This window comes from Eimeria maxima, genomic scaffold, assembly GCF_000499605.1.
Source record: "Eimeria maxima Weybridge genomic scaffold, Emw_scaff49, whole genome shotgun sequence".
Classification (NCBI taxonomy): Eukaryota; Apicomplexa; class Conoidasida; order Eucoccidiorida; family Eimeriidae; genus Eimeria; species Eimeria maxima.
The window spans coordinates 55,910-81,671 of record NW_013566543.1 but is presented as its reverse complement, the minus strand read 5'-3'; the positions used below and the strand labels follow the sequence as shown (position 1 = coordinate 81,671).

General features: G+C 50.0%; 6 protein-coding genes across 6 annotated transcripts; 4 read left to right on the top strand and 2 right to left on the bottom strand.

Moving 5' to 3' along the window:
- Positions 1-187: 187 nt before the first annotated feature.
- Positions 188-2,397, top strand: EMWEY_00008080 (zinc finger (CCCH type) protein, putative; the record flags this gene model as incomplete). The annotated part of the gene is made up of 3 exons (XM_013482015.1): positions 188-658; positions 781-1,765; positions 2,117-2,397. 3 exons carry the CDS (start codon positions 188-190, stop codon positions 2,395-2,397), a joined length of 1,737 nt encoding a protein of 578 aa, XP_013337469.1.
- A 1,322-nt stretch (positions 2,398-3,719) lies between these two features.
- Positions 3,720-6,907, bottom strand: EMWEY_00008070 (hypothetical protein, conserved; the record flags this gene model as incomplete). The annotated part of the gene is made up of 7 exons (XM_013482014.1): positions 3,720-3,913; positions 4,143-4,300; positions 4,689-4,812; positions 5,154-5,308; positions 5,604-5,880; positions 6,122-6,349; positions 6,538-6,907. The coding sequence occupies 7 exons, from the start codon at positions 6,905-6,907 to the stop codon at positions 3,720-3,722; spliced, it is 1,506 nt and encodes a 501-aa protein (XP_013337468.1).
- A 3,273-nt stretch (positions 6,908-10,180) lies between these two features.
- On the top strand, positions 10,181-12,145 carry EMWEY_00008060 (TPR domain-containing protein, putative; the record flags this gene model as incomplete). Its single annotated transcript, XM_013482013.1, has 5 exons — positions 10,181-10,874; positions 11,033-11,134; positions 11,290-11,363; positions 11,507-11,760; positions 12,052-12,145. The coding sequence occupies 5 exons, from the start codon at positions 10,181-10,183 to the stop codon at positions 12,143-12,145; spliced, it is 1,218 nt and encodes a 405-aa protein (XP_013337467.1).
- A 1,182-nt stretch (positions 12,146-13,327) lies between these two features.
- Positions 13,328-14,299, bottom strand: EMWEY_00008050 (ubiquitin / ribosomal protein CEP52 fusion protein, putative; the record flags this gene model as incomplete). The annotated part of the gene is made up of 2 exons (XM_013482012.1): positions 13,328-13,510; positions 14,093-14,299. The coding sequence occupies 2 exons, from the start codon at positions 14,297-14,299 to the stop codon at positions 13,328-13,330; spliced, it is 390 nt and encodes a 129-aa protein (XP_013337466.1).
- A 3,829-nt stretch (positions 14,300-18,128) lies between these two features.
- Positions 18,129-19,210, top strand: EMWEY_00008040 (SAG family member; the record flags this gene model as incomplete). The annotated part of the gene is made up of 4 exons (XM_013482011.1): positions 18,129-18,204; positions 18,351-18,496; positions 18,623-18,993; positions 19,096-19,210. The coding sequence occupies 4 exons, from the start codon at positions 18,129-18,131 to the stop codon at positions 19,208-19,210; spliced, it is 708 nt and encodes a 235-aa protein (XP_013337465.1).
- Positions 19,211-21,915: 2,705 nt separating this feature from the next.
- Positions 21,916-25,090, top strand: EMWEY_00008030 (hypothetical protein, conserved; the record flags this gene model as incomplete). Its single annotated transcript, XM_013482010.1, has 7 exons — positions 21,916-22,199; positions 22,484-22,640; positions 22,941-23,535; positions 23,722-23,921; positions 24,043-24,196; positions 24,327-24,618; positions 24,733-25,090. The coding sequence occupies 7 exons, from the start codon at positions 21,916-21,918 to the stop codon at positions 25,088-25,090; spliced, it is 2,040 nt and encodes a 679-aa protein (XP_013337464.1).
- Between the last annotated feature and the right edge of the window lie 672 nt (positions 25,091-25,762).

Sequence of the window (25,762 nt, the reverse complement as noted above, 5' to 3'; positions counted from 1 at the left end):
CCCCCCCGCCTTCCCCCTTAGATTCAAAGATTCATGCATTGGCTTTCGTCTGTGCACTGTTTCTGTTCAAGGCAAATGTCTACACGGTTCCAGTTGCAAGTATGCACACGCCCTTGGGGAGCTTGAGGTCGGGTACGTCTTTGCTCAGCCAGCGCACGACCAGCCACAAAACCAACAACATTTCATGATGGCTCACCGCGAGCAGCAGCAGCAGCCACAGCAACAACAGTTGCAATCTCTCGTTCCCGATAGTAGTCTACCCCAGGATCTGTTATTACTACAGCAACTGGCTATGCAACAAGCACACGGCAAGCTTACTCGACAGCAGCAACAACAGCAGCAACACATGGTGGAACACCAGCAGCTGTTAATGCTGTTAGAGGCAGAAGCTGCTGGAAAGGCTGCAGTGTCGTCACAAGAAGACCAAAGAGCCCAGATGCTCCAACACCCGGAGCAACAACAACAACAGCAACAAGCTCTGAAGCGCCAGATACAGGATCTCCAACAGCGCTGTTTCGCCTCTGACCTGCATTCTCAACAACAATCACAGCAGCAACAGGACGGCTTGCCTCAGTTCCAGACAGGTTTGACCTCTGGGAGATTGCCACAGCAGCAGAATGAGCACAAGGACCAACTGCCACAACAAGAAGTGGTAGCGGTGAGTCCATCACCTCTCATTCACCCAGTCTCCTTAACGAAAGTGCAATAATAAAGCCAGCGGTCTCCCTTGCACATTGTGGCAACGAATGCTCCCTTTTGCTGTGTGGTTCTGCATTGTAGGCTGTTCGTTCTCCAGGATCTCTTCAATTCCGCCTACCCTCGTCAAAGGTGCCAGCACTATCTCTCAGAGCCTTAGCAGCAAAGCAGCAACAGCACCAGTATCAGCAGCAGCGGAGTGAAGACCAACTATTGCAACAGCTGCAATCTACTGATTCCTGGAGTGAGGCGCCTGGCATTATGCAGATATCATCTGGTGCACCGGAAGCTACACAGCAGCAGCTGCAACAGCAGAAATCGGCTGAGCTTGAAGAAGTGGTCTCACGTCAGCAGTTAGTGCATCAGAGGCTGCTCCTGCAGCAACAGCGGAGGCTTCCTGGTAGTCAGCAAGCTTTTGCCGAGGCAGTCCTGCAACACGGGTGGCAGCGTCCAGCTGCAGGTAGTGCTGATGAAGCGGCAGTCTCTGCAGCGACAGCCGCAGCGCCCGGCTACTACAGGGACCTCAATCCATGGGGCCAGGCAGTGTCTCGCAGCACAGCCAGCACTGCCACAGGAGACGACTGCTACTCGTTCGCGTCTCTTGCTGCTGCCGCTGCTGTACGTAAAGCGGAGCAGAGCCTGAAGCCACCATCGCCTGAAGACCTGCAGCGGCAACAGCAGCCACCGCAGCAGCCACAAATGATGCAGCAGCTGCAGCAGCAGTCCTTATCTCGCCAAGGTCGTGAGTTGTTGCAAGCTGTCGAACTACTTAGACATCAGCAGAAGCATCACCAGGGAGAACAGGTTCAACAAAAAGAAGCCCATTGGACGCTCCATGTAGAAATGCCCAACACTGAAACGGCTCCTGTAGTATCGCCCTTCGGAAATTACAGTCTTAGGGAAATGCAGAGTCGCATGGCGTCTCTCGCACTGCAGCCGCAGCAACAACTATCAGGGCAGCAAATGGAGCAGCAGCGCCAGCAGCAACAGCTTGAGCACCACCGACAGCTAGAGGGCTTTTTGGCCCAGCTGGCCAGGGATCAAACGGAGGGACTCAGTGCTCTATCGGGTAAAGAAAGTCTCTGCGGCTCGGAAGCTCAGCATCAACAGCAGTTACAACAGCAACAGAGGGAGCAACCGCACCATCTCCCCAAGCTGCAGCTCCCTAGCGGAATAGCAGGGTCAGCTGCTGCTTCATACAGACTAGGGAAAAGTCCTCTTCACCGGCCCAACGGAGAAGACACCCCCTGCATTCAGCAAAGTGCAAGTCATCCCACGACTGCAACACAGTAGCAGCAGCAGCAGGAGCAGTACCAAATCAAAGCATCTTGCACTGATTGTTTCAATAAATTCTGTAATGCTCACTTTGTGGTTTCTGCTCTGCGGCTGCAGTTTTCCACATTTACTGCCCAGCTCTCAGACCCCACAAGCTGCACTCGCCAGCTGCAGGAGCACGACGCAATAAATGACGACCGCGAGGCGCACCGTCAAACAGCGAAATTTGCTGCGGCAGCACAATGCGATTGCACTACAACGTACTCTGATGAACGGGCTGCCGCGCCTCCGCAGAGACTTTCTACTATTAAAAGTGAAGATGAAGGACAGGACAGCGATGGAGAGCGTGGCCACACCCAGCAGCTGCAACAGCAGCAAACGCTGCAGCAGCGCCTAGCCGAAGGGAAGGTACCGCTGGTAGTATAACGGCACCAGCGGGGTCGGCTTTGTTGGGTGCAGGTAAACAGAGCGGGATATCGTTGACTACGCAGGAAGTGCACCAGCAGCAACAGCAATAGCAGTTCCGCAGTATATGGTCTTGCTTTAATGCTGAAATGAGGCTAACATAATTTCGCTGCAAACTTAAACGCCATTTTCGTTTCTTTCGCAAGGGTTCCACTGGATACTTGAATCACTTACACCACACACACCTGCCTGGCACTCACCGCTGAACAGCCCAACACGGAAAAACGTTGCCAAAGTAATTTGGAGAGGTTTCAGAATGAAGTGGCAGCTACAAAGAGTCTCGAATGCATCCAAAGTCGTAGCGAAGACCGGATGGGCGCACTTTGGTATTTGCACACGGACCAACGGGGTGTTGAGGTGTGTCAGTGGCCAATAATGGAGCTCACACTTAACATACCTAAACTATCTACCGTTTTCTGAGTCTAGACGTGCATATAGGCCTTTCATGCACATTCTGCAAAGTCGTCACCAATTCATGTTTGCGGCATCGGTGTCAATAAGTCCCAACGACGGAATGACCCGCTTCCAATATAATACTATAGAGATATTCTTGTTTGATAGCAAGGAAAAACTGCACACGAGGTGCAGTATGACCACAGAAACTGAATGGGCTCAACGATAAAAGAGCAGGTTAAACACATGAGGGGGCTCTCGGTCGAGCACAAGAAGGAAAAGGTGGTTGGAAACATGGGCACGTTAGAACACCTGTGATTGTAAGGGGACAGCCTCCAGGGAGTCTACAATCCCGAAGCCGCTCCTGCTGTTTGTGGCATCCTCGGCGAAAGCTGCAAAGGCAGTGGAGGCCAAGTTGTGATGCAAAAATAATATCGGAAATAATACCGTAAGTAGAATATGGTAGTTCATTTGGCAAAGTGTATGGGAGTGCATGCCGTATTCCGGGTTCCAGTTCCGTCATATACCAGGAAGTATTCCTTAATGACATAACAGAAAAATGCATCTGGACATATTCTTACATTTACACAAGGTGTATTTTTTCTAAACCTGCAATAGGAATTAATGTACTGCAGAATCATCAGGAAGGATGAGATTGGAAGGGAAAATCGAATACGGAGCTAGCTGGTCCTCCGGAATTTAATATATACTGCTTATACTTTTAAAAATCTGAGGAATAAACCTTTTTTGGATACGCAAGCATATCTTGCACGGCAAACACACTGGCACAGAACCGGGCAGCTGGCTGTGCCGCTTTTTGCACTGTTTGACTGCAGTGACAGGAAATCATGATTCCAACAGACCCTTGATTAGCATATCAGCCGATGGGATCAAACAGTTTCGCCAGGTTCAGAGGAAATAAAGGCGTCGATTGTTTCTTCGAGGGCATTTTTGTTTAAGAGGGCGGTGACCATCGGGTTGGTGAAAAAACGTGACTCGTCCAGCACTCCCATGTTAGGCGTCGCACGGTGCAGCCGCGAACCAATTATGTAAGATGTCGATGGCCAGTTAGGGGCACGGATCCCTGCAGAAATGCACCCCAAATTGAAATGACACCCACATGACTACAAAGCCCGTGGGATCTAAACACCTGGAGAAAGGCGCGTAATGCATGCGAAGGTTAAACACGCAGGAACGTTTCTTCCGTATAAACTTCAAGGGCTGCAGGCAAAACTAGTGATTGTGTTGCAACAAACCAGACATCGTTCGACTGAATGTATAACTGAGGTTCGGTTTAATGTTAAAATATGTACCTGAAGTGTACGTATCGGGGACGAGGGTGTATAGGTTCATGTCGGTGTACTGCATGCTTTCGTAAGGATCCACATGTTTGTTTCCAGAAGCTTCAGCAAACAAACTGGCCAGGCCGTTGAGGTCGGGCAACTCCTGCCCCAGAGGCAGTTCCACGAATCTGAACAACAAAGTGTTATGCAAAGAAAATATACTATTATATCTGACTGCTTGGTGTGAGAAGTGTACATATCGGGAGTTGGGCTTCCACCGATCTTCTCCTACAATTACCTTTTCAATTGCGTGTATATGTTTACATGCCTTTCTGGCTTCTATTCAATAGGTGTGCATCATTGAATAATACCGACCTTTTCAATGCAACGATTTGCTCTATTCAACACCGTCACTTCGCCCCTACATGAAGCAACCATAGTGAGCATGCCTATCCTGTGACTGCAAGTGATGTGAAGCGGCTCTCGCTCGCCTCATTTAGTGCATTTGCTGAGTCGAAAATGCAATGCATAAACAGCCAGTTGAGTCCCTTGCTCATAATTTACTGTTCAGCTCACCCTCTGTCGATTTGAATGCACAACAGTATATCCAACTTGGACGAAAGTGCAGCTCCGCCTTTGCTTGCCATTTGTAATATCTGTTGCTTTTGGGCTTTGCTCTCATAGCACCACACTTTCACACCTGAATATATGCAAAGTAAGACGCCAGTACCAACGCGCCACAGTACAGAAGGAAATTAAGCGTCCGCAAGCCACTCCCTTCCAGACCACCCCAAAGCACAGGATGATCAAGTTTAACGACCATACACCGAAGTTTATCCGTCACATGTACAGCCACAATCAAGAAGGGGAAATGTTGAAAGGATGCTCTTCACGGATGAACTTAAAACGCTCCAAGACATTCATCTGCTCTTTGGCCACAGGTAGCGGTGACTTTGCCAGTGCCACGCTTTCGTTTACAGTACAGGGGATCAGCCATCTTTCACCCCGCATATGTGCACAATGGGGTGCGTTTAAACTCACCAGAAAGAACGAGGCTTTCTGCAATGAGCCCTGCCAAGACCCTTTCGTCGTCGTTACCCATCTTCTCCCCGTTAGTTGCAGGGCCACCAAGGGGCTGTTTGTACTGGGGTTGGTACAGGCACTGGATAAGACGCGTCAAAATTAACTGCCGCAGCCTGCGGATCAACACAGCACACCAACGTGGTGACACACTCCTAACTCTCAGAGACAGGCATCCTCTCCTTGCACATGCAAACAATCTCCACTGATCAACCTCCAAGTCCCCTCCAACCCACTTAGTGCAAAACGAATTATATACTTGAGCGAGCGGTCTGGCTCGCCTCAAGTACGTACTTTCAACTACTCACTCCTGGATTAAGCGCAAGGACACTAGCGTGTGTGAACCGAGATATAATTGCAAATTGAAACCAAGGATATGTCAATGAGAACGAGATTTCGGTAAATGCTTACCTGTTGAGTCTAGGAGCCTGTCTGACAATACTCCACTTGATTACTTCTTGACCGAGTGCCTCATGACGCTTGCAGATGGCGTGCAATCGGTGCCACAGTGAAAGGAGGCTGCCGCTGTGGAGAAGAGTCTCAAACATTGCATCTCCTCTTTTATATAGGGCATACATAGATGAGGTGTACAAAGCACTTGCGTCCAAGTCATCCCGTAAGACCTGAGCCAGCTGAAACGGCTCGCGGCCTCTCCATGCCTTTACTAGGGCTGCATCTTCTGATGATGCTGCAGCAAATATGGAGCCGCATAAGCGCAACGAATTGAAGTATTGAAGGAAACGTAGGGTCTTGTCAGCAACGAGGAGGATTGACCAGCCAGACAAAGGTGCTCACTAAAACCACTTCCCCAGCCCCTTCCATACTCCCCTTTTTCACAGGAGAGAATATGTCCCAATGGTTCGAATGCTGATACCGTCAAAGCAGCTGGGAGGCGTAAGCAAGATGCCACCAGGTCAGCAGACGCTTACTAAAACTGCAACTAGTTAAAGGAGCTGGGCGGGGGCAGGTGGCATCCGGATGAATCAAAGCTTCCTTCACGTAGCAGAATCGGTCTCGGCCACTTTCAGAAATGAGGGACAGCAGCAGTTGTAGAGCCTTTCGGAGGAATTTGCTACTTTTATCCTTAAACTCAAGAAATTCAGGCGAGTCGGTGCTGGCTGCTGTTTGCATATCGCGTCGTACAAGGTGTAATTCGCCTGACAGACGCATCATAATACAGCGCACATGATGTGGAATCCTGCTTGGAGATTTATGCTTTGCTCCCTCAACAGGGTCATCGGGCGTGGCTTGTTGTCCAGCGCAATATTGCTGTTCCGCCGATGTTGCCATTTCTGATTGCTTAGAATGCAACAGCATGCTCCACCAAAGGGAGGTAGGAACTCACCGATTATAGCGAGCATTACTTTGGCGCACTGACTCGGCGACAGTTCGTCCCCTAGGTTCTCGAGCAGCTCCTCCACCCTCAATACATTGAACACATGGGCTAAATTGACATCGTCGCATATGCAGGCCATCATCGCGGCCTGAAAAGTGCGGCTCTGCCATCCGAGTCCTTGTCTGTCCTTTCCCTCTCCTAGGTAGTTCTTTAGTGCAGCCTTGCCTGCGTCAATGTACGCGTTGTACAAGGGATCGTCTGTAAGCAGAAGCCGAGCGTCAAGTGCTGCATGCAGCAATGCTCGCGATTTTGCCACATCCAGCCTCTCAGAGGTGAGGCATAACAGATATTCGAATTCTGCACGCAGTATCCAGGCCATTTTTCGCTGTTACTGGCTCCCAAGCGTGTGCGAAAGTTCGCTTAGTTGCTTGTGACCCCGTTGCGAATTTACACCACAAGTTTGGGAATAAGGTGAAGGGTGTGTGACTCCTGTCAATACGCCTATATTTGGGGAACCATTCGGCTGCTGGGGAATTCAAGGTGTTGCAACGCAACTCCCTGCGCTCAACTGCCACTAATCTTAGGCCGAGCACACGTAGCGTCCCCCGGGACTCTGTCTTGTCCACCCGCAACTCCTTTTAGCTGGACGAATCCTCTTGTTTAGCACTAGCTTATTTTTGTCCTTGCTTCCCCCTTTTTTCCCTCTTAGCTGATGGCTAGCTTCGATCCCGTAGGCTTAGAAACAGCGGCCGGTTGGTGTGGCAATAACATAAGATGCAAAACATAGTTACATAATACCTTCGGTGAAATCACAATGAAATATAGGAAAACAAAGGAAAAGGAGTGCTGAACCACACAAGTGCACCTGTAACTCCTCGCAGCAGCCGGCGTTCGCTTCGGTTGCCACACGCTTTTAAACTTGGCAGCGGCCCATTAGAGAAGTCTTGAGTGGAAATGAAAGCATTTTGCCTTCTTTCCAAGTTAACATTGTTCAAGGCATAAGGGTGTACTAAGTGTGACGGAGCGCCGTCACGATCGGAACGCCTCCGTTTGTAGTACAAACTCGTCGTTTAATGGCTGTCGTGTGTCGTAGAGGGATCTACACACCCAGCGGTGTCGCCTGGAGCCCTGATGAGTTCCGCACCAAAACAGAATACAGAAAAAGGCTCATTTCTTTCTAATACTACGAATTCCTCCGCTTTGGGGGGCAAGCGTCACCACAAAAGCCGTAGACACAGTCGTGTGTTCCCGCGATGGATCCTCAGGTGTGCGTGGGACACCGTCATGCATCAGCGGCTTAAAACTGACCATTGTTACCCACGAAAATGCAACTCACTTCGCCTATTTAGAGGCCCAATACGTGGATGGAGATCCGACGTGTCCGAGGGATGCAGCATCTGAGCCCCTTCTTTCCGCGATCCCATCTTCTCCGTTGTGCCTCTTGCTGGCCTCCAAAATCAGCTTCAGCCTCCGCCATTTTTCGTGCAACCAAATTGCTGTTTTCTCCTTATTGGGAATTCTGTCGTTCCACGGATGGTTGACCCTCAAGTTGTCGAATTCAGCCTGCAAGTCGCAACCCCAACGCCGACGTAGAAATGGTGGAGGGCCTCAATTCCCACGAGACTCGCAGGCCCCTCGATGACACTAAAGGGGGGTGTTTTCTGTTCAACATGGAAGCTCCATTTTGTACACGCTATACAAGTGAGGTAGACTCTTCCCCTCTTGTGCTAGAAGCAGTAGATTCCCAACCAAATAAATATAACGCCCCACGACAGTGCTTTGTACGAGGGAGCTCAGTGCGCTTTTGCCTTGCGGGTGTGTCGTGTATCACTTAGACCTCATGTTTCGTGCCTGCCGTCACGTCCCTCGAGTCTCTCTCCTGCTCCTTTTCGTCCTGATCTGCCTCCTCCCGTCTCCTCAGCAGCATGGTGCGCACAACCGGATAAAAGAAACGGCCTTCGTATTGGAGGATGGAACATTAACCTCAGGGTCGGGGATATTACTTGCAGCTGCCGCGCTCTGCACTGTCAACTTATGTGTAAACGGCACCTGCTACGAGAATGGCGGACTACAAATATGTGTTTGTGACAAGCCTTATTCGGGTGCCTTGTGTGAAGACACCATATCTGTCTGCAGTGACGGATGCGGCATCAAACCCAGCTCAGGGATTGACTGCAGCAGCGCTCTCTGCTCTCTGGGAACCTGTCTGGACACAAACACGGAGCCATTTTACAAGTGTGACTGTGGCGATTTCTTCACCGGAAATAACTGTGAAACGCACAACAACCCGTGCACAAATCCGGCAGCCAATCCATGTGGTGAGGGAACATGCACATTTTCACCAGGGAAGGGCAGCGGAACCGTAACGTGCACGTGTGATTCGGACTATGAAACAGCTTTTGGAGCTGGCATGACGACTGTGAAGTGGGGGAACAGCGAAGTCCTTCAAAGCCCCCCCTGCACTGTCCGCAAGACACGTGGGGTTGCGAAGCTGCACTTCACTCTTTCTTCCGGGTCCCTTGTCATTTGGTGGACAATTTTTGGAGCTGTCATCCTGTTGCTGATTTGGTGCTGCTACACCATCTTTGCGGATAGTTGTGGCCGCTGCTCCACTGCATTCAGGGCAGCCCGAGCGGCAAAAGGCATTTAAGGATATGAAAGAACTCGTCTACAATAAGTTGTAATTAGTGTTTGCCTCCATAATGAACTAAATCTAACGGCACGCGGGACAGTGCACAAACTGAGCGGAGCCGATTACAGCGCTAGCATCTTCCCCAACTAGAAGTGAATGGCCTTTCCAAATTGAGATCCACGCCAGTATGTCACCAGACTTGTAAATAAAGTGGGGTTCCAGAGATGAGCTTCTAATGCATGCTCGTGGTTGCTCGGTCGTTTCTTTAGTACCTGGCAGGTAGCATGAATTATTTTAATAAACGCTAAAATGCAGCTTTCCTCTAAAATTTCGTTCTTATAAAGGGGAGCAGTGCAGCGATTATGTACTGCGATCGGGGTAATACTCCGGTGCAGGGTACGGCAGCCCTGTGCAGAACGAGAAAGGGCTCTTTCATCTAAACCGTGGACCCGCTTCGAACTGCGCATATGCTTTTGCCAAGACAATCTGTATAATGGGGATTACTGATACTTTCATGGATCAGTTCATCCGGGGCAATACCCGGCGAAGCCTGTGACGCCGGGGCTCTCGCATGCTCGGCGATTGGACGTTAGGGTGGATCATTGCACTTCAGTTATTTGCTAACACGAGTGTATAAGCTCCATGTTCATATAATCTGCTGTGTATCCCTGAATGAGACACTAAAGAAGCTGGCATAAGATGATGGGGACAGCTCGGATGCCACTCACTGCGAGGACAGACTTAAGCACTGTTGGTTTCAGGAACGGCCGCTACCAGGACACATTTTCTGCCTCCTTCCTGCGGCAGATGTCTCCATCCCAGTGTGTATGAAAAGCATGGTTTCTTCCTGTTTCCCTTCCTTCCTGTAGATTCACCCTTCTCGTCATTTTCCCGACCGTTGCTTTAAACGCCCAGGTGGAAAGCAACGCATACGCGGTTGTCTCCAGAAAGTCATCGGTTGGTAGCTCCATTTGTTGAAAATTCAGTGGCATTAGGGACAGTTTCGGCTCAGGGACCCCCATGGAATCCTTCTTCCAAGCGGCACTAAATTCCGTCCTGGAGGCGGCAGTTGGGAGCAGCAGGAGTGGCAGGACGAGCACTGCAGACGGCAGTACAAACAACATCGGAGCCACCAGAACAAACAGTAGTACTGGTACTACAGGAGGGATTGCTAGCCGCAGTGGAGGAAATGTTCACAGATCGTCTCGCCCTACCGAGACGTCAGGCGCAACGTCTGCACGTTCCGGCAATCCAAATGCAGTGCAAGGTACAAGATGTGAACCAGCAAACAGGGACCAAGCACAAAATACTAGTTTCGACCAGCCGGGGCAACCCAACAAAAATGGAAGCAGCAATAATTTTACTGGTGGGAAGAGAAGTGGCAACAGCAGCAGCTCGTCAAAGGGTGTCAGTAACCCGGATTCTCAGAATCCAAGGGGGAACTCTCAGGTGCGGGATCGGCAAGCAGCAGACAGACTGAAGGACTTGGGAAATGAAAGTTTTAGGCGAGGCATGTACGGCTTGGCAGCAGAGTACTATTCAAAGGCCATTGAGGTGGATGCCACAGTTGCATCGTACTTCACAAACAGAGCCCTCTGTCATAAACGCGAAAAGCGATACCCAGAAGCCCTCGAAGACGCTGAGGCAGCTCTGGCCCTTGATGAAACCAACGTTAAGGGCCTGTACATCAAGGGCGATGCGCTTGTGCAACTGGGTAATGCTCTCCGTGCCCCTATTGCTTGTTTGTCGCTCCAGGAAAACGAGCAAGCGCAGCTGCTATTTACCAGCACTAGGTGGATGCGTATTGTTTCGGGGTGCAGCAGGTTAGCACTGCAGGAACACCGCAACTACTCGTGCTGTTTGCTGCTGCAGGGGACTATGACGCCGGAGTTACTCTGCTGGAGAAGGCGCAGAAGGCTTCTTCATCTGAGGCTGGGAGAGCAGCCAATGAGATTCGCCACTCTCTTTTAAACGGCAAGCGAACTGTAATATAGAGGAGTGTGAACGCCTGACGTAGCTAACGAGATATTCAGTAGACAGCATTATTGGAGGGTTCGGAAAGCATTGGGCTCCAACAAGTTGCTTTCAGGGTTGCGAGCCTTCTTTATTTGGTGCTTGCGGCGTTTCAGCGAAGAAACTGAGGAGTGCTCGTTGGCGGAGGCAAAGATTGGTGGATAGGAAGGACCTTGAGGCGTTCTTGAGGGTATGTTGGCTATTTGATTGAGCTGTGAGGGATGCTGTATATAGCCACCCTCACGACAGTCGGCGCAGGCGTGTACATGGCAGGCATATTGCAGCTTGTTGCTCTTTACAACGATTATGGAGTGTACTTCCAATTTTCTGCAGGAATGCATTGAGGTTGCTGCCCAACAGAGAAGGCTACCCCGAGAAGAAGTTGACGGTCGACTGGCGCAGCTAGAACTTCTTGTTGCTGAGGCCGCTGAGGCGGATGCCCCCTTTGAAGTACCCGACTTCCTTACATGCAAAATATCCATGGTGCTGCTCACGCCCTCTTCTAGAGACGAATGCAATTTACGCCCATCAATAATAGATTTCCCCACAACTTTTTGGCAGCTGGCTGTGGCGAACGCTCGGTTGCAGTGAGTGGTATGTGCTGTTGGGTACCCTGCAGGGGTTGATGGATGAGCCAGTTGTCACTCCCAGTGGCATCACATATGAGCATAGGCTTCTTCTTGAGCACTTGAACCGCAACGGGCCTACGGATCCGCTGACCAGGCGAGCAAATATTTCCAGTTTTCAGCCTTTGGCCCCAGGGGCAGAACGTCTTCTCTTTACTGAGTTAAGGAACTGGCTCAACAGGTCACAAATATACGGATGGCTTTACAAGCAATGCAGCAAGTGACTTTCGTGGCACATTGGGTTGTTTGCAGAGAGCCATGTGATGCAAAACGGCTGGTCCCCAACTACGCGGTAAAAGAAGCAACTTCTTGGTTTCTAGAGAGGCAAGTGTGGCAGCTGAGCTAGTAAAATAGGCCTTGTATCGTCTTGTTTGCCGCGTTTGACGGAACTTGTGTCAACGGTCATAAACAGCCTGCGAGTTTTTCGTTGCTCTAATGATACTTCCAATTCTGTCTGCTTTCAGGTACCCTTGGGCATATGATGCATAGCTGTGCTTTGTCGCCGCTGTTTTTTGTCAACAGCAAAGCTGCCATCAGTCGAACCTGCTTCTGACGATACTCTGTTCGCAGCTCTTCCCCCGCAGGAGAACAGCATATTACGCCTAAGCGTGCAGCTGGACATTACTTACGTGGCTGCTTCCATTCGTCCCCACAGTTTGCATCCACCATAGTGTGAGGCGTATCTTGTTCTTATTTGTATTGTGTTGGCTTGGGGACGACAAGGACGGAGTAGTACACTGCTTCAAGAGGAAGCTTCGCGTCCGCGGAGCGCAGTGCTAATTGAGCCCTGGATAGATAGCATGAGAACTAATAACTCTTGTCGACCCGTATCAGCGTCGCAAGAAGTGTATGCGGCAGTGCGACGAAGGTCGCAGCCGCAAGCAGAACCAGGCAATCGGCGACGAACTGATCCGGTGTCCTTTAATTCACACAGGCATTCTCCCTGCCATTCATGGATTCGCTCCAGCAAACCTTTCGCAAACTGTCCAACGAGCTTGCATGATGCGCTTGTGAATACTGGAAGGCTCAAGCTACGTGAACGTCCACCATCCCACTCCAGAGGCAGTCGTCGTCGGTGGTTTGCACTGGCTTAAACCTCTGTGGGACACATGATATGCATCTACTAGCGAAAACTCAACTCCGGTGGGAGATGTGCAGGCTACCTGTGACGATACCCTGGAACCCTTGAATATACACTAAATACTGCTTACTAACAAGCAACGGTGAGGGTATGCAGGCAGCCTTTGGCAATGTCCTGGCACCCTTGAACGTACACTAAATACTGTTTTAGTCTCTGAGCTTGGCGGCTACTGGTTAGCGCGTGGTTCACTACTGAACCACCATGCTTCCCCAGCATCCAACCGCTGCAGCCAGATGTCCGTGAATACCCGCTGCCACCGCAACGCAGCGACGGTTACGGAAGGGATCAAACAACTGTTGCCCTCGCACAACCTCAAAAGGGGGCTCGTGCACTCCGAAAGGTATCGCACGTACGTGGTTCGGCTGCCAGGCCCAAGGTTGTAGCTTTTTAACTCTTAGGCTTCTTCTTGGGTCTCAGCTGACTGGTGTGGCCGCACTTTTTCTTGCGGCAGTTGGTGGCTCGGGGCGGGAGACGCGCATAGCACTTCCGGCATATCTTTTTCTCGCAGTTATACTTGGACGCCAACAAAGCCAGGGAAGGCTCGATGATTCCACCGCGCAGACGAAGCACCTGGTGGAAGGAAAAGGGAACGAAAACAAGCAGCCGAAGACAAAGATGAATACGATAACACACCACATCCCACGGGCCAAATCCACGGTAATCTCAGGGCACAGTGAAAAAAATAGCGTCAGCATGGATAAAAGCAATCCAGTTCAACTGAGCATAGCATCGTGAATTTCGATGTTTGTTAATACGGCGACCAGAGCGTTATTGCCCTGCGCTTTTCGAATGAAGAGCTCTCAACCAATGCCCTTCTGCATCCCTACACCTGCCACCCCGAGGTCGCTACGAACAAGAAATGGTGCATTCTTGCATTCGAGCAGTCAGATGGAGTGACTACCAAGCTTTGACTTGCATGTAAATGCATCTGTACATAGTCTCTTGATGCAGGGAGAAGATCCGCCCATTGATGCCCCGCTCAATTGCTGCGGCGACCTCAGCCATTTCGTGGCCACTACGGGTTAGGGGTGAAGAACTCCACAAAAGCCATAATAAAAACATACTAGGAAAAGCTAGCAGCCAAAACAACCGCACCAAGTTGACAGCCCAGGAAAACTCCCGCGGTGCAGCAGCCCGTGGGGGTAAGCTTACCAAGTGAAGAGTGCTTTCCTTCTGAATATTGTAGTCGGAGAGAGTTCTGCCGTCATCAAGCTGCTTTCCAGCGAAGATAAGGCGCTGCTGGTCTGGAGGAATACCCTCTTTGTCCTGAATCTTCGCCTTCACATTTTCGATAGTGTCGGAAGGCTCCACATCAAGGGTAATAGTCTTCCCCGTCAGCGTCTTCACAAAAATCTGCATCTTCGTTAAATCCTCTCAAAAGCTGATAAAATGCTCGAGGAACCGAACCAAAACCCTATTTTCTGGCCATCTAGATAACATTTGCTCAACTCTATCACATGCGCAACGGCCCACGTTGGGGAGGGGGCTGGCGGGGCAGGCTGCCGCGCCAGTCCCATGTGTGCATGCGCAATTCGTACAACCCGTTAAACACATTGAGCTTTTTCAACAAGTGTTATGGCGTTGCAATATGAGAGAACCTTCTAGTAAAACAAGTAAGTACTGAAGTGGCACACGATAAGCTCATTTTATTGGCACTTGCAAACATCTGCAGATATGTGTTGACTTTGCACTGGAGCTAGCATTGCAAGAGGCTACGCAGCTAGGCACGTGGGAAAACTATTTGGCGTGAATTTCCCTATTTATTTTATCGTCTTCAGCGCGTACTTTTTCTTGTTGTTGGAAGCTTGCACGATCTCCCCGGCACGAGCCTAAGGAGCCCCTATTGTAGCATTGTGATGCAAGCCCTCAAAATCTTCCTGAGCGGCCATGGCCAGCTGCAACGGAATCGAAATACGAAGACGGTTCCCTAGGAGAGGGTGATCTCCTTCCGCAGTCACAAGGCGTCCCTATTGCCTTGACCCAGACGCCTGGGACTGAGGCTTGAGGGAGGGAATGTAGAGCGGGCCCATGAATATTTGCGACTAAACTATTGTGGCTGTGGAGCCTGAACGCCATTAGAGTTCTTTAAGAAAGCCAACCTCCACTCCCAAGTCTGACGCGTCATGAGCTCAAGGGTTCAGCGGCGTGTAGCTGCGGAATGCCATGAGTTGCCTTGAGCATTGGTGCATCTCATTGTGCGGTACAGCCCCGCATGCAAGTACGAAAAGGCTCTACTTGGCTGTACATTGATGGACGCTTTAGTTGACGCTGTTGAATAGTGTTGAGAGCTGAAGCTAGCGTACAGTTTGAGCCTTCCCCATTCACGCAAGCTGCTCAAGCCATCGAGTGCCCCTCTCTTCCCAGATTGTGGCTCTATTGAGGTATAGTTCTTCTTTGTTGCCCATTCGGATAGGCCTGTGGCTGACACTGCTCTGCCTATTTCGTACGTGGAGCAACACCGCCTCGAGCGTCAGGCCAGCGACTTTCCAGCCGAAGTCAGGCCAGCGATTTTTCAGCCAGCATTGGTTTGAGATAGTCAAGGTAGAGCTGATGCAAGCCTGCTTCATTAGTTCCATTCAGAAGGCGCTAAAGAACTTTGGACACTGACAGTGATGACATTTTTCGGAAGTTGTGAAAGCCTCCAGATACGGTTAATGAATATATGGACCATTCCATCTGATGTTGAAAACGAAGATGCTCACAGAATAAAGTGTCCTTACTCTCGTAGTTTTATCCGCTCCAACGTAGATGCTATCGTAGCTTCCGAATAATGCAGTATGAAATTTGTTGATATATCTGTCGAGGTCCGTTCGGCAGCCGGAAGGTTCTGCAAGAATCCGGGTTTTAGAGTATTCCAACACACTTGCTGCAGGCATTCATTGCACGGGAGGACGTATTTGCCCACGTAGGGAAGCAATCTAGCCCAACAAGAGGACCTGGGCAAGCGTTCCGTTGTTGACCCCATGGCCAGCCAAAGCATGATCGTGCACTTGGGGTAACTCTAGTACGAATTCCAAATGGAACGTACAGTCGGCAAGGTTTAGACTTCTTCTTGTACCCCAAGTTCCCCGTCGGTGCTGTAGCGTTTCTTCCATCGCCCATCGTTGTGCTGTGCGCTGACTGCAGCCGCATGAATATCTAAGATGTAGAATAACCACGATTAGGAAAAGAGTCGGGGACCACACACACAAGCACAATTGCAGAGCACAATGTGGACTTATGAAGAAGCCCAACTGATCAGCCACTGTGTTCTTCGGGGCAACGATCACTGGCGAACCGCTTACTGAGAAGTCGTACAGCGTGAACCTGCAACGCCAACAAATAACTCTGTCATTTTCGTAGTCTTGAACACATTTCGTCAGGGGCACCAGGGGTTGATAATCGGTTTGACTTGTGAAGTGCCTGGCATCTAAGCAATGCAGATGCTTTTGCCTCATCATCGGACCACGTAGAGCTCCTTCTCCGAAACTGGGTACCGTTGCTCGCGTAAAGCGGTGCGAGTATCGGGCTGGTGTTGTTTGGCTTGTTGGCTTGCTGATAGAGCACAACACCAACCGATGTATCAATAGCACCCGTTGTTAAGAAGAACGGCTTGTCGAAATCAGGGAGCGCGATTACTGGCGACGGCGTCAGGTGCGTTGCTGTCTTACTTGCCGTCCAAATGAGTAGTCTTTAATTGCTAAGTAAATCCAGTAGAGTGGTCGAAGATGGAGGCGAAGTCAGAAGTGAAGGTGCGGTAGTACCGTGCGAGATCGAGGAACAGCTGAATGCCTGTGGTGTCCCCTCATAATGCTTTGCCTCTTCGCCGGTTCTGGTTCGACGACCGATTCAGAGTCAGGAAACTATTTCCTGGAGAACCAACTGGTTGCACAAAAACAGACACTTCTGTGTTTTGGTGAACCACCGAGTCCCGCATAACATTTGTAAAGTGTCGCAGGTGCTCTAGCTGATCCTGCACGTTCTGATTGAACGCGCACATACTATACATGAGTATGACGTAATAGATTGTACTGTACTGAGAATCTAAAGCAAATATTTGTCCGTCACATGCATTGTTTAGGTGGGTTCCCAAGAGTTGTGCACTAGCCCTGTGTGCATGACTGGCTGGAGCAGTACCATAAGCTGCACAGAAGGGACCCGTTCAACCAGCATCCACTCCTGCGTGTCAGAGTTGGTTTCGAGAGCCCGCTAGCTTCCTCTAAATGCCCACTTATCGTGCAAATGCCTGCAAGTTCGGCGCTTCCACAACGTTGGGGAGTTTTCAATGTCGCATTAACCCACTGGCTAGGTCCCATGGATATTCAGAGAGTTTAAGTGCACAGCATGGCTCAAATTATCGTCTGCTTCGGTGGATTGTAAGTGGTGTTGCTGTATGCCTGCTCTAGGTAGTCTGCAGTACTTCTGACGCAGTACAGTCTGAATTCACTGTAGACAACGTTCGACCAAATCACCCACACTTGAGCTAAAACGATGCTTTTCCTGTATTCTGAACCGGATTATCAGGGTGTTGGTATCGGGCGTTTCCGAAACGTTTCATCTCTGAACTTCACCGGTGGGTCGCACAGAACACGGCACGACCAGGGTAGGTATGATGAAGTATTTGTGCAGACCTTCTTATGACTGACGTAAACAATTTTTATTTCGTAGAAATAGTGAAATCTTGTTTTGGGTCTCTTGATTGAAGCCTACAGCATTAATGTGGCTTCCACTCGAACGGAAACGGAACGGGGCGGGCACTACGCTAGAAATGAACGGTGTTCATTCACGCCCACCAGAACTACCTTCAAGTGGGTAAAATATCAAAATACTAGCCTTATGTGGGTTAAAACTATGGGCAACACCCTCAAGAGCTTCGTCGGGTCGCCACACGAAGGGAGGATGTCGAGTTATGGCACAAGCTACAGTGAAACTGTGAAAAAAGCAACACACGGACCCAGTTTACGTATCTCACCTCATGGCTACTTTTCCCAATAAAACACAACAAAATAGCTGTACATAGTCACTAACCACCTTGAGTGGGACAGTCAGCGGATGGGCTGGCTGACTGCGGTCCACTGCAGAACACGGCTGGCAGCTTGCACGAGCGCTAGTCGATGCTGCTGCCGACCAGGGTAACGACTCTCTCCAGTCGTCCACATAATTATTTGTTGTTTTTTCTGCCTGATTTCACTTTTTCTATTTATTGAGAATGGCTCCTCTCGCCTTGATATCAGTCGGTGGTCTGTCTCTGCTTCTGGGGCAGGTGATGGGCGACACAATCTCCAGTAAGTGACCTGCGATTCTGCTGACGGCCCCAGTCCTTCAAGTTCACTACCAACCACTGTTTTCTACATCTGTCTCAGATTTCATTTCACTATTCCTTCTCGTAGTAGATGGTGTCCTTATGTTACGCTGTGATTTTCCTGCGAAGGCCCTCTCTCATGCCTGGAACAGATGAACAAGGTCAGGGAAGCCGCCGGTCTGCCCAAGTTTGTTGAGAACACCCAGTTGCTGCCTTCCGAGGCACCCAAAACCCCTGATGATTTCTGGGAGAAACTTTGTGCTAAAGTTAGAGGGGTAGGGCTTGTTGCCACTCACTATAAGTCACCCTCATGGCTGCCTAAGGACTGCCGCACAGCGCAATCTGCACATGATTGCAGTGCATTTATGCATGAATACTGTTGTGGTGTTTTCTTTCATCAGGACCCTGCAACTGAAGCTGTTGGCTCTGCCCCGCAGGGTACATACGCCTTCTACCCAACATCGGAGGACGCAGGCAACTGTACCGCTGCAGTTGAATTTTGGGAAGGGGGGTTCAGCCTGTTTAACGACAAACTGCCTGAAAAGTACATTGCATCCAGCCCCAACACGTATTCTAACCAAAGGGCAGTCTCTTTTGTTGCCCTTTTTAATCCCAAACCCGACGCAAGCGTGCACTGCACCTTTGCCAAGTGCCCAAAAACGGCCCCTGAGCCCGATCTCGGAGGTAGAAGGAGACTCGCTGCGGAGACTCTGAATTCCGTGATTTGCATCACTTCCCCAGAGGCATTGGTAAATGAGCAAGCCCCATTCAGGTGAGAGCTTCTCCAACCAGTTGTGCACAGCATTCACCCAGGTCAGTATCCCGCTGAAGTCGCCCAACTCTCCTATTGTTTTTGCGCTCTGATGCTGTTCAGCGAGGACGTCTGGAACAAAATTACAGCAGCATTGACGGGTGGTGTTAAAGCAGTCGGACCCACTGCCCTCATCGCCCTTGCGGCATTGGCTTTGTCCGCATCTGTTCTCATTTGATCCGTTGACGGCCTGATGCGGGCGCTAAAGCGTGTCACGTCATTGCAGTGCAATCCCTCACCAATAAAGAGCATCAATAGGTGCACAATGACCTTCGGGTATCTCCCTTTCCTTCGATGGGAACTATGACGTAGCAACAAACTATTTTTCTGCCGTTACTGCGACGCGTCTTAAATAGCGTCGCCATTACTCAATTAATAGCTGCGAATCTAAACAACCCAGCATCACTGTAGACGTCGCGGCCATGTAACGGTTCGCAAATTGATTGCTTCAGCCTTGACATTGTCATAAATGAACGTACAGCGTGGGTAATTCAGCATTAGCACTGACACAGCTATCATATATGGGGTTTTCAGTAACGGCACGAGTAAGTCATTCTCGTGCACACACCTATATGCATATTGGTCTAATGCACAGACAGTAGCACATCTAAAGCATGAAAATTGTATATTCAGGGCGTAGGTAGTTTCGAGGCATATAATTCCAGACCCCCAGCCCAGATTTCTAACGGTACTCCGTATTCCTAGAATACGCAGCTTAAGGGAGGCAGGAAAACCCAATTTTTTCTGCAGGATCCGGCTGAAGTTGGCAAACCTTGCCAAGCATATTACGATCCTTTTGAAGCTTTTACATGTAATATGCCTTGCGGCATATTACATGAAAAAGCTTCAAAAGGATCAAGCAAATGCTTCCCCTCCTACGGGAGCCGTGGGTGCCTTCCACTAGTTAGAAGTAGCTTGCTGTTGTTTGCAGCAAGAAATTACTAGAGAATTGTTGCAGGCTGCTGCCTGCGTGCTGTTGCCTACTGTGTTTTCACGGCTTGCCAACTTCGGCCGGATCCTGCAGAACGAATTGGGTTTTCCCGCCGCCCTGAAGCTGCTCACTATCCCCGCTTCACTTCAGCCTTCGTATGTCCGAAATTAGCGCGTTGTACTGATTCAACAAGGTTTGTTGTAAGATGACAAACACAAACCCCTTGTTTCAACTCCACTCACTCCTCTCCCCAACTAAAAGGAGGATTATATTACTACTACTACTATCACCCCTGCAGTTGTCCTTCGCAATGCAATCTGCATTGCGAAGGACAACTGCAGGGGTGATGTTTGATCGATCCATCGGAAGAGCCTACAGACGGCTTTGCATTTATATGCCTGGAATATTTTTAGAAACATATTCGGTACATATGTATAAGAACTGATCCGGAGCACGATGTCTTGCTATCGCGGGCAGATGTGTTGCTCTTTCCTCCACCGCGTGAACCATGCGGTGTTAGCAAGTGCAACGACTGTTGAGAGTTGCAATCTATTGAAGGTACAATTGCCGTAAAAGCTACTGGCCTCCCATCAGAACATTCCCAGGCAAGAGCTCTGAAGGGGGAGGTGGCCCAGAGGAGCGATGCTCCTTGGTGAGGCCTATGCAGCAAGTCAGTCCCACACGCAAGCACAACCCGACATCTGGTGCATTTACCCGAACTGTATGGGGTAGTTGATGAGTCATGCTAGGCTGTAGCCTTCCGACGTGTATGCAAGTTGCATTCTGAGGTGGAGGAAGAGTGTCCATGTGCTAACATGCTGCCATAGGGTACATGTTGCTAAACCATGGGATTAACGAGAAGAACACCCCGGGCTCGCACGTTACATCTCATAGATAATCCATATGATTATCTATGAGTGGAAGTGAATCCTACATCTAGTTGCAGAGAAGCGGTTCTGCCATTCAAATGACGCAGTCGCACCATCAAAATGCGCCAGCTGTGAACGCTTGAGTGTATCACCCATTGGGGAGAACCCATTGCTCCTCCAACTGGAGACATGATCATTCAAAAATATAAGATTCATTAGTAATAAAGGAAAACACAGATGTTCGGAAGGCAGGCATTTTCGCCACTTCGTGTTGGCTTGGCGTGAGGACTTTGTTTCGAGGCTACCCATAGACATCCCCGGCATCTTGGAGACAGCGAGCCGGGTGGGCGAACGTGGGGAATAACCTACGTCAAAAAATATACAACTCTTTATTTTGATAATTTCAATTACACATAAAAAGATCGGGCCCCTCCTGCCACATCCATGTGGCAGGGATCGTAGGGGTCATCGCCTGTCTTGCAAAACGGCATTCCGTAATCACTAAGCTGTGCCACTGTTACGCAGTATTTTTTCCATTTCTACGGTTATGCAGATCCGACGGTAGATGTGAATGAATCACATGAATGAAAGGAAGTCCGGAATCAGTAGCACCTAGCGGAGCTCGTTTTTTGTGCTATATCTACCGTCCAGTTTAGCACGCACTTCCACGGCTCACAGCTGGCTGGACGGTCACCTTCGTATCTGCGCGTATTCTGTTTGGTTGCCTCTTTTGCTCTCCCACAAGCGCTTCCACACGGTTCCTCAACCATTACAGAGGGATTTGTGCGGCCTCAACCGGGCAATCCAACCTCCACTAGCGCCCATGGTATAGCAATTTGTTCGTAAGCACTATCACAAAAGGCCCTCAGTTTGTCTTCCTGTAGCCACCAGAAGGTGCACTTACCCCGGCAATTCCTCGGTGACCCTTCATCGATACATCACGTGCAGCAGAACCCCTCGTTAAGGTGCTCTGCTTGTTTTGAGGTAGCAGCTGCTGTTTGTACTGATTGTCGCCTTTTCATAAGGATACTTGCGCATTTTCTTTCTATCCTGCAGAGGCATCCGCCTGAATTTAATTTCGAAATGTCTTCTGGCAAGAACGACTCCAGGCTGAGCTCGTCAACCGTACGACGACGAGGGCATGAGCAGACGGTGGGAGGGCAGGAAGCTGTTGCTCTCCAGTCCCCCAGCAGCCTCCGACTCCCCCTACGCTTTCCACCTGAATCCTTCTCTGCTCTTCGTCTGCCTGCCCAAGAGATACACCACGGCCGAAACCGCGCAGCTGTTTGCAAGGCCAACGGATGGGGGTTTAAAGATACATATATCTACTTCATTGACAAGACAACGCTGACGGTGACAGGCAACAGGTGCGGAAACGCAGAATAATAGAAAGCATTGCATGCCGCTCCCAGATATCGTGTGAAGTCTGTCGTGCAGCTGCCCTAGTCTTTTGGAAATGTATAAGTGTACTTACAAATCGGGAGCATTAGTTGATGAAATTTTGTTTTCAGCTGCAGGATTTAGCCTTCGCAGCGTGCAGCGAGGCAAAACTACACACTGCACGTTACTGTGTGAAGAGGCTGTGCATTTGCGCTGTTTACCTTTTCATATTCTCCGTCCATCAGCGCGTGGATGTTTGTGCCCTTTGTAGGTATCCATTATGCGGCAAGCGGCTGCAGCACTGGCAGAGATTCACAAATTCCATCGAGGGACTGGATCTTGAGGCGAAATCTCTACCGAAAGAGGAAATTATCATCAGCCCCCAGCGTCTTATTAAGAAGGAATTCCTCCACGATCTCCTTTCTAGGGTGGGTCGTAGAGGTTTCTCTTGCTTAATTCCACCTTAGACCTAGAGAGCTTATTGCTGTTTTCATGTGTGTTGAATACAACAAACCGTATAAACCCTGTTAATGTAGCGCGTATTACCTTGGAAGTCGAACATACAAGTGCACACTGGCACCGAGAGAAACCCTTCCTGAGCTGGTTATGTTTTAATGGGAAGACATTTTTTAGTAAAGGGCGTTGGCTAGCGCAACAGATGTGGAATATAGCGAGATCATAAACTGCCTCACTAGGTGCGTTCGTAGCAACACCCCGCTGTCCTACAGGCTCCCGGGGTGGAGGTGTCGGAGGATGGATTAGAAAGACTGTACCACGGGCATGGCCATACGTGCGCCGAGATTTTCGCACTCAGACACGGGCAGCTCGAGCGCCTGCCAGATGTAGTATTATTCCCCAAGTGCCACGAAGTGGGTGTTTCAGCTGTAGCGTGTTCTCTTCTCTCCTTCAACTGGTTTGTAAAGTTCATCCCCCTAAATCGCCGCTCAGTTTGTGTGCCGAAAGTCCACCATTTGTGTGGAAGGTACCAGAAGATAGTTGGCATATGCGTTCAGGACGTAGAGGCGATTGTCTCATGCGCAGTTCAACATGGAGTCTGTCTAATTCCGTTTGGCGGTGGGACTTCCGTGACGTTGGGGCTAGCAGTTCCTGAGGAAGAGCAGCGGATGGTGGCCACGGTTTCTCTGAGTTACATGCAGAAAATAATTTCTCTCGACAGGGATGCTCTCCTCCTAACTGTAGAAGCAGGGGCCGTTGGAGCGGTCCTCGAAGAACAACTTCGTCGCCTCGGGGTCACCCTAGGCCACGAGCCAGATAGCCTGGAATTCAGCACCGTGGGTGGATGGGTAGCTACCCGCGCATCAGGTACGGTTTGGCAGGCATTCAAACAGGCGTACTTAATCGTCGTGAAGCGTGTTTGAACTGCTCGATATCTGTTAGTAAATGTAGATTCCAGCATTTTATTGGTGGGGAACACCAGACGTTCGGCGCAGTCCAAGATTTTTCATGATTTCTCTCATATTTGAGCCACTTTTTGCGCACTGAGGTTAGGGATGAAAAAGAATGCCTACGGGAACATAGAAGACCTACTTATTGACGCGGTAATGGTAACACCACAGGGCACACTTAACCAGCGCCTTGCTGCTCCCCGTGTCTCCAGTGGTCCATCTGTCCAGCAGTTGGTATTGGGGAGCGAAGGCACATTGGGAATCATTACGAAAGTGGTCCTGAAGGTTAAGCTGCTTCCCGAGGTGCGTTTCCTGTGTCAGACAAGTATTAAAACATTTCTTGACTAGAACTGTCATGTTTTTCGTTCTATTTTCAATCCGGGTGTGACAGAGATATTGCGATTGGAGTGCATTTGTCCTCCAGGAAAAGATCTACGGCTGTCTGGTATTCCCAAATTTCGAGGTTGGCGTCGCTTTTATGAGACATGTGGCTCTCAATAGGCTGCAACCGGCGAGTATCCGCCTCATGGACAAGCGGCAGACCCAATGCGGCGCTCTCTTTAGGGCTGTCCCTCCAGGTAGGCTCCTTTCAGATGCCATATGGCATGCCTCATGGTCTGGTCTCGCGTTGCGCTCAACTTCCCAAAGGAGCATTCTGTTTGTTTGCATTGTTGTTACCCTGTACTTGTGACTGCACGAGTTGAGCAGTGGCAATGCTTTCTACCCCCGGATTTTGCCCTTCGTTGCTGCTATCCGCAGGAGGTCTGGGGCTCAGAGATGCACTAGAAGATGGCATTAAACACTTCTATTTGAATAGGATCAAGGGTTGGCATGAGGACGATCTGTGTGCATGCACCCTTCTATTTGAAGGATCATCGGAGGAAGTGGCTTTACAGCAGCGGAATCTTTATAAGGCAGCAAAGAGATTCGGCGGCCTCCCAGCAGGCGCGAAGAACGGACAAAGGGGATATCAGATGACGTTTTTGATAGCTTATGTTCGGTAAGGCGGCACCGAACCTTCGAACCCAATGCATTGGGAAGTTTGGCGTAGCACGTCTGCCTGTTGTCTCCCTCCTTCTTTTACAGTTGTATTCTGCATGCATGACTTCCACAGGGACTTCATCATGGACCACTACTGGGTGTTCGAGTCATTCGAAGCCTCCATCGCATGGCCATTGGTCCTCAAGTGCCGAAATTCGGTACACAATTACATTACAGAGGAATGCAAACGCCGTGGCATTAAGCATCCACCGCTTGTCATGACTCGGCTGACTCAGGTCTACGACACGGGAGCAGTTTTGTACTTTTACTTCGGATTTAACTGGAAAGGAATAGATAGCCCCATGAAGGTTCGTTCGGCCCCAGTTCAACGAGTAATTGTTAAAGGCGTGTCCTGCCCTTGTGCCGTTCTGCCCCCCCGCCCTTCGTGGATGTCCAGCATTGCCCTGCTGTACCTTGCACAACACATGTGATATACAGAGCGCTACCGGCTTCCTGTCCTGACATCGCACTAGAGTGCGTTCATTTGTATGAGATGTGTTACATATCCCCTCCTCACTAAGAGGCCGCCTGAGGCGCAGCTGCGTTGCACGCAGGCCACGTAGAGGTGAGTAAATGCAGTTTTACCCCGTGCATAGGCGCAACTAAATGGCAAACGGCGGCCACAGTGTTTGCCTTCAGGTCTACAAACAAATTGAGGATGGTGCACGTAATGTCATAATGGCCCTCGGGGGGAGTATTTCGCACCACCATGGCGTCGGGAAGTTGCGCCGCGAGTTCCTGCCTAATGCCGTGGGAGAAACAAGTAGGCCAGCTCTTAGTTCGCTATCTCGCAAGCACCGATGTTTGACAGCCCACTTACCCTGCGCCCTACTTCAAGCAGCGAATCCGGGAATGCTCGAATGAAAACATGGATTCGCACTGCGCTGCCCTTGTAATCAGGCGTGACCGTGTTACGTGGAGTCAAGACTTGTTTGGACCCAAAAAATATATTCGGCTGTAGAAATCTCTTCGACACTTAAATGTGCTAAAGAAAACATGTGTGCGTCACTGAGTGCGCATCAGTCTTCTTCCTGACCATCAGACGCAATTGCTGAGGACTGTCACTGCTGCAAATTTTCAAGCACCAGCAGATGCTGGCTGCC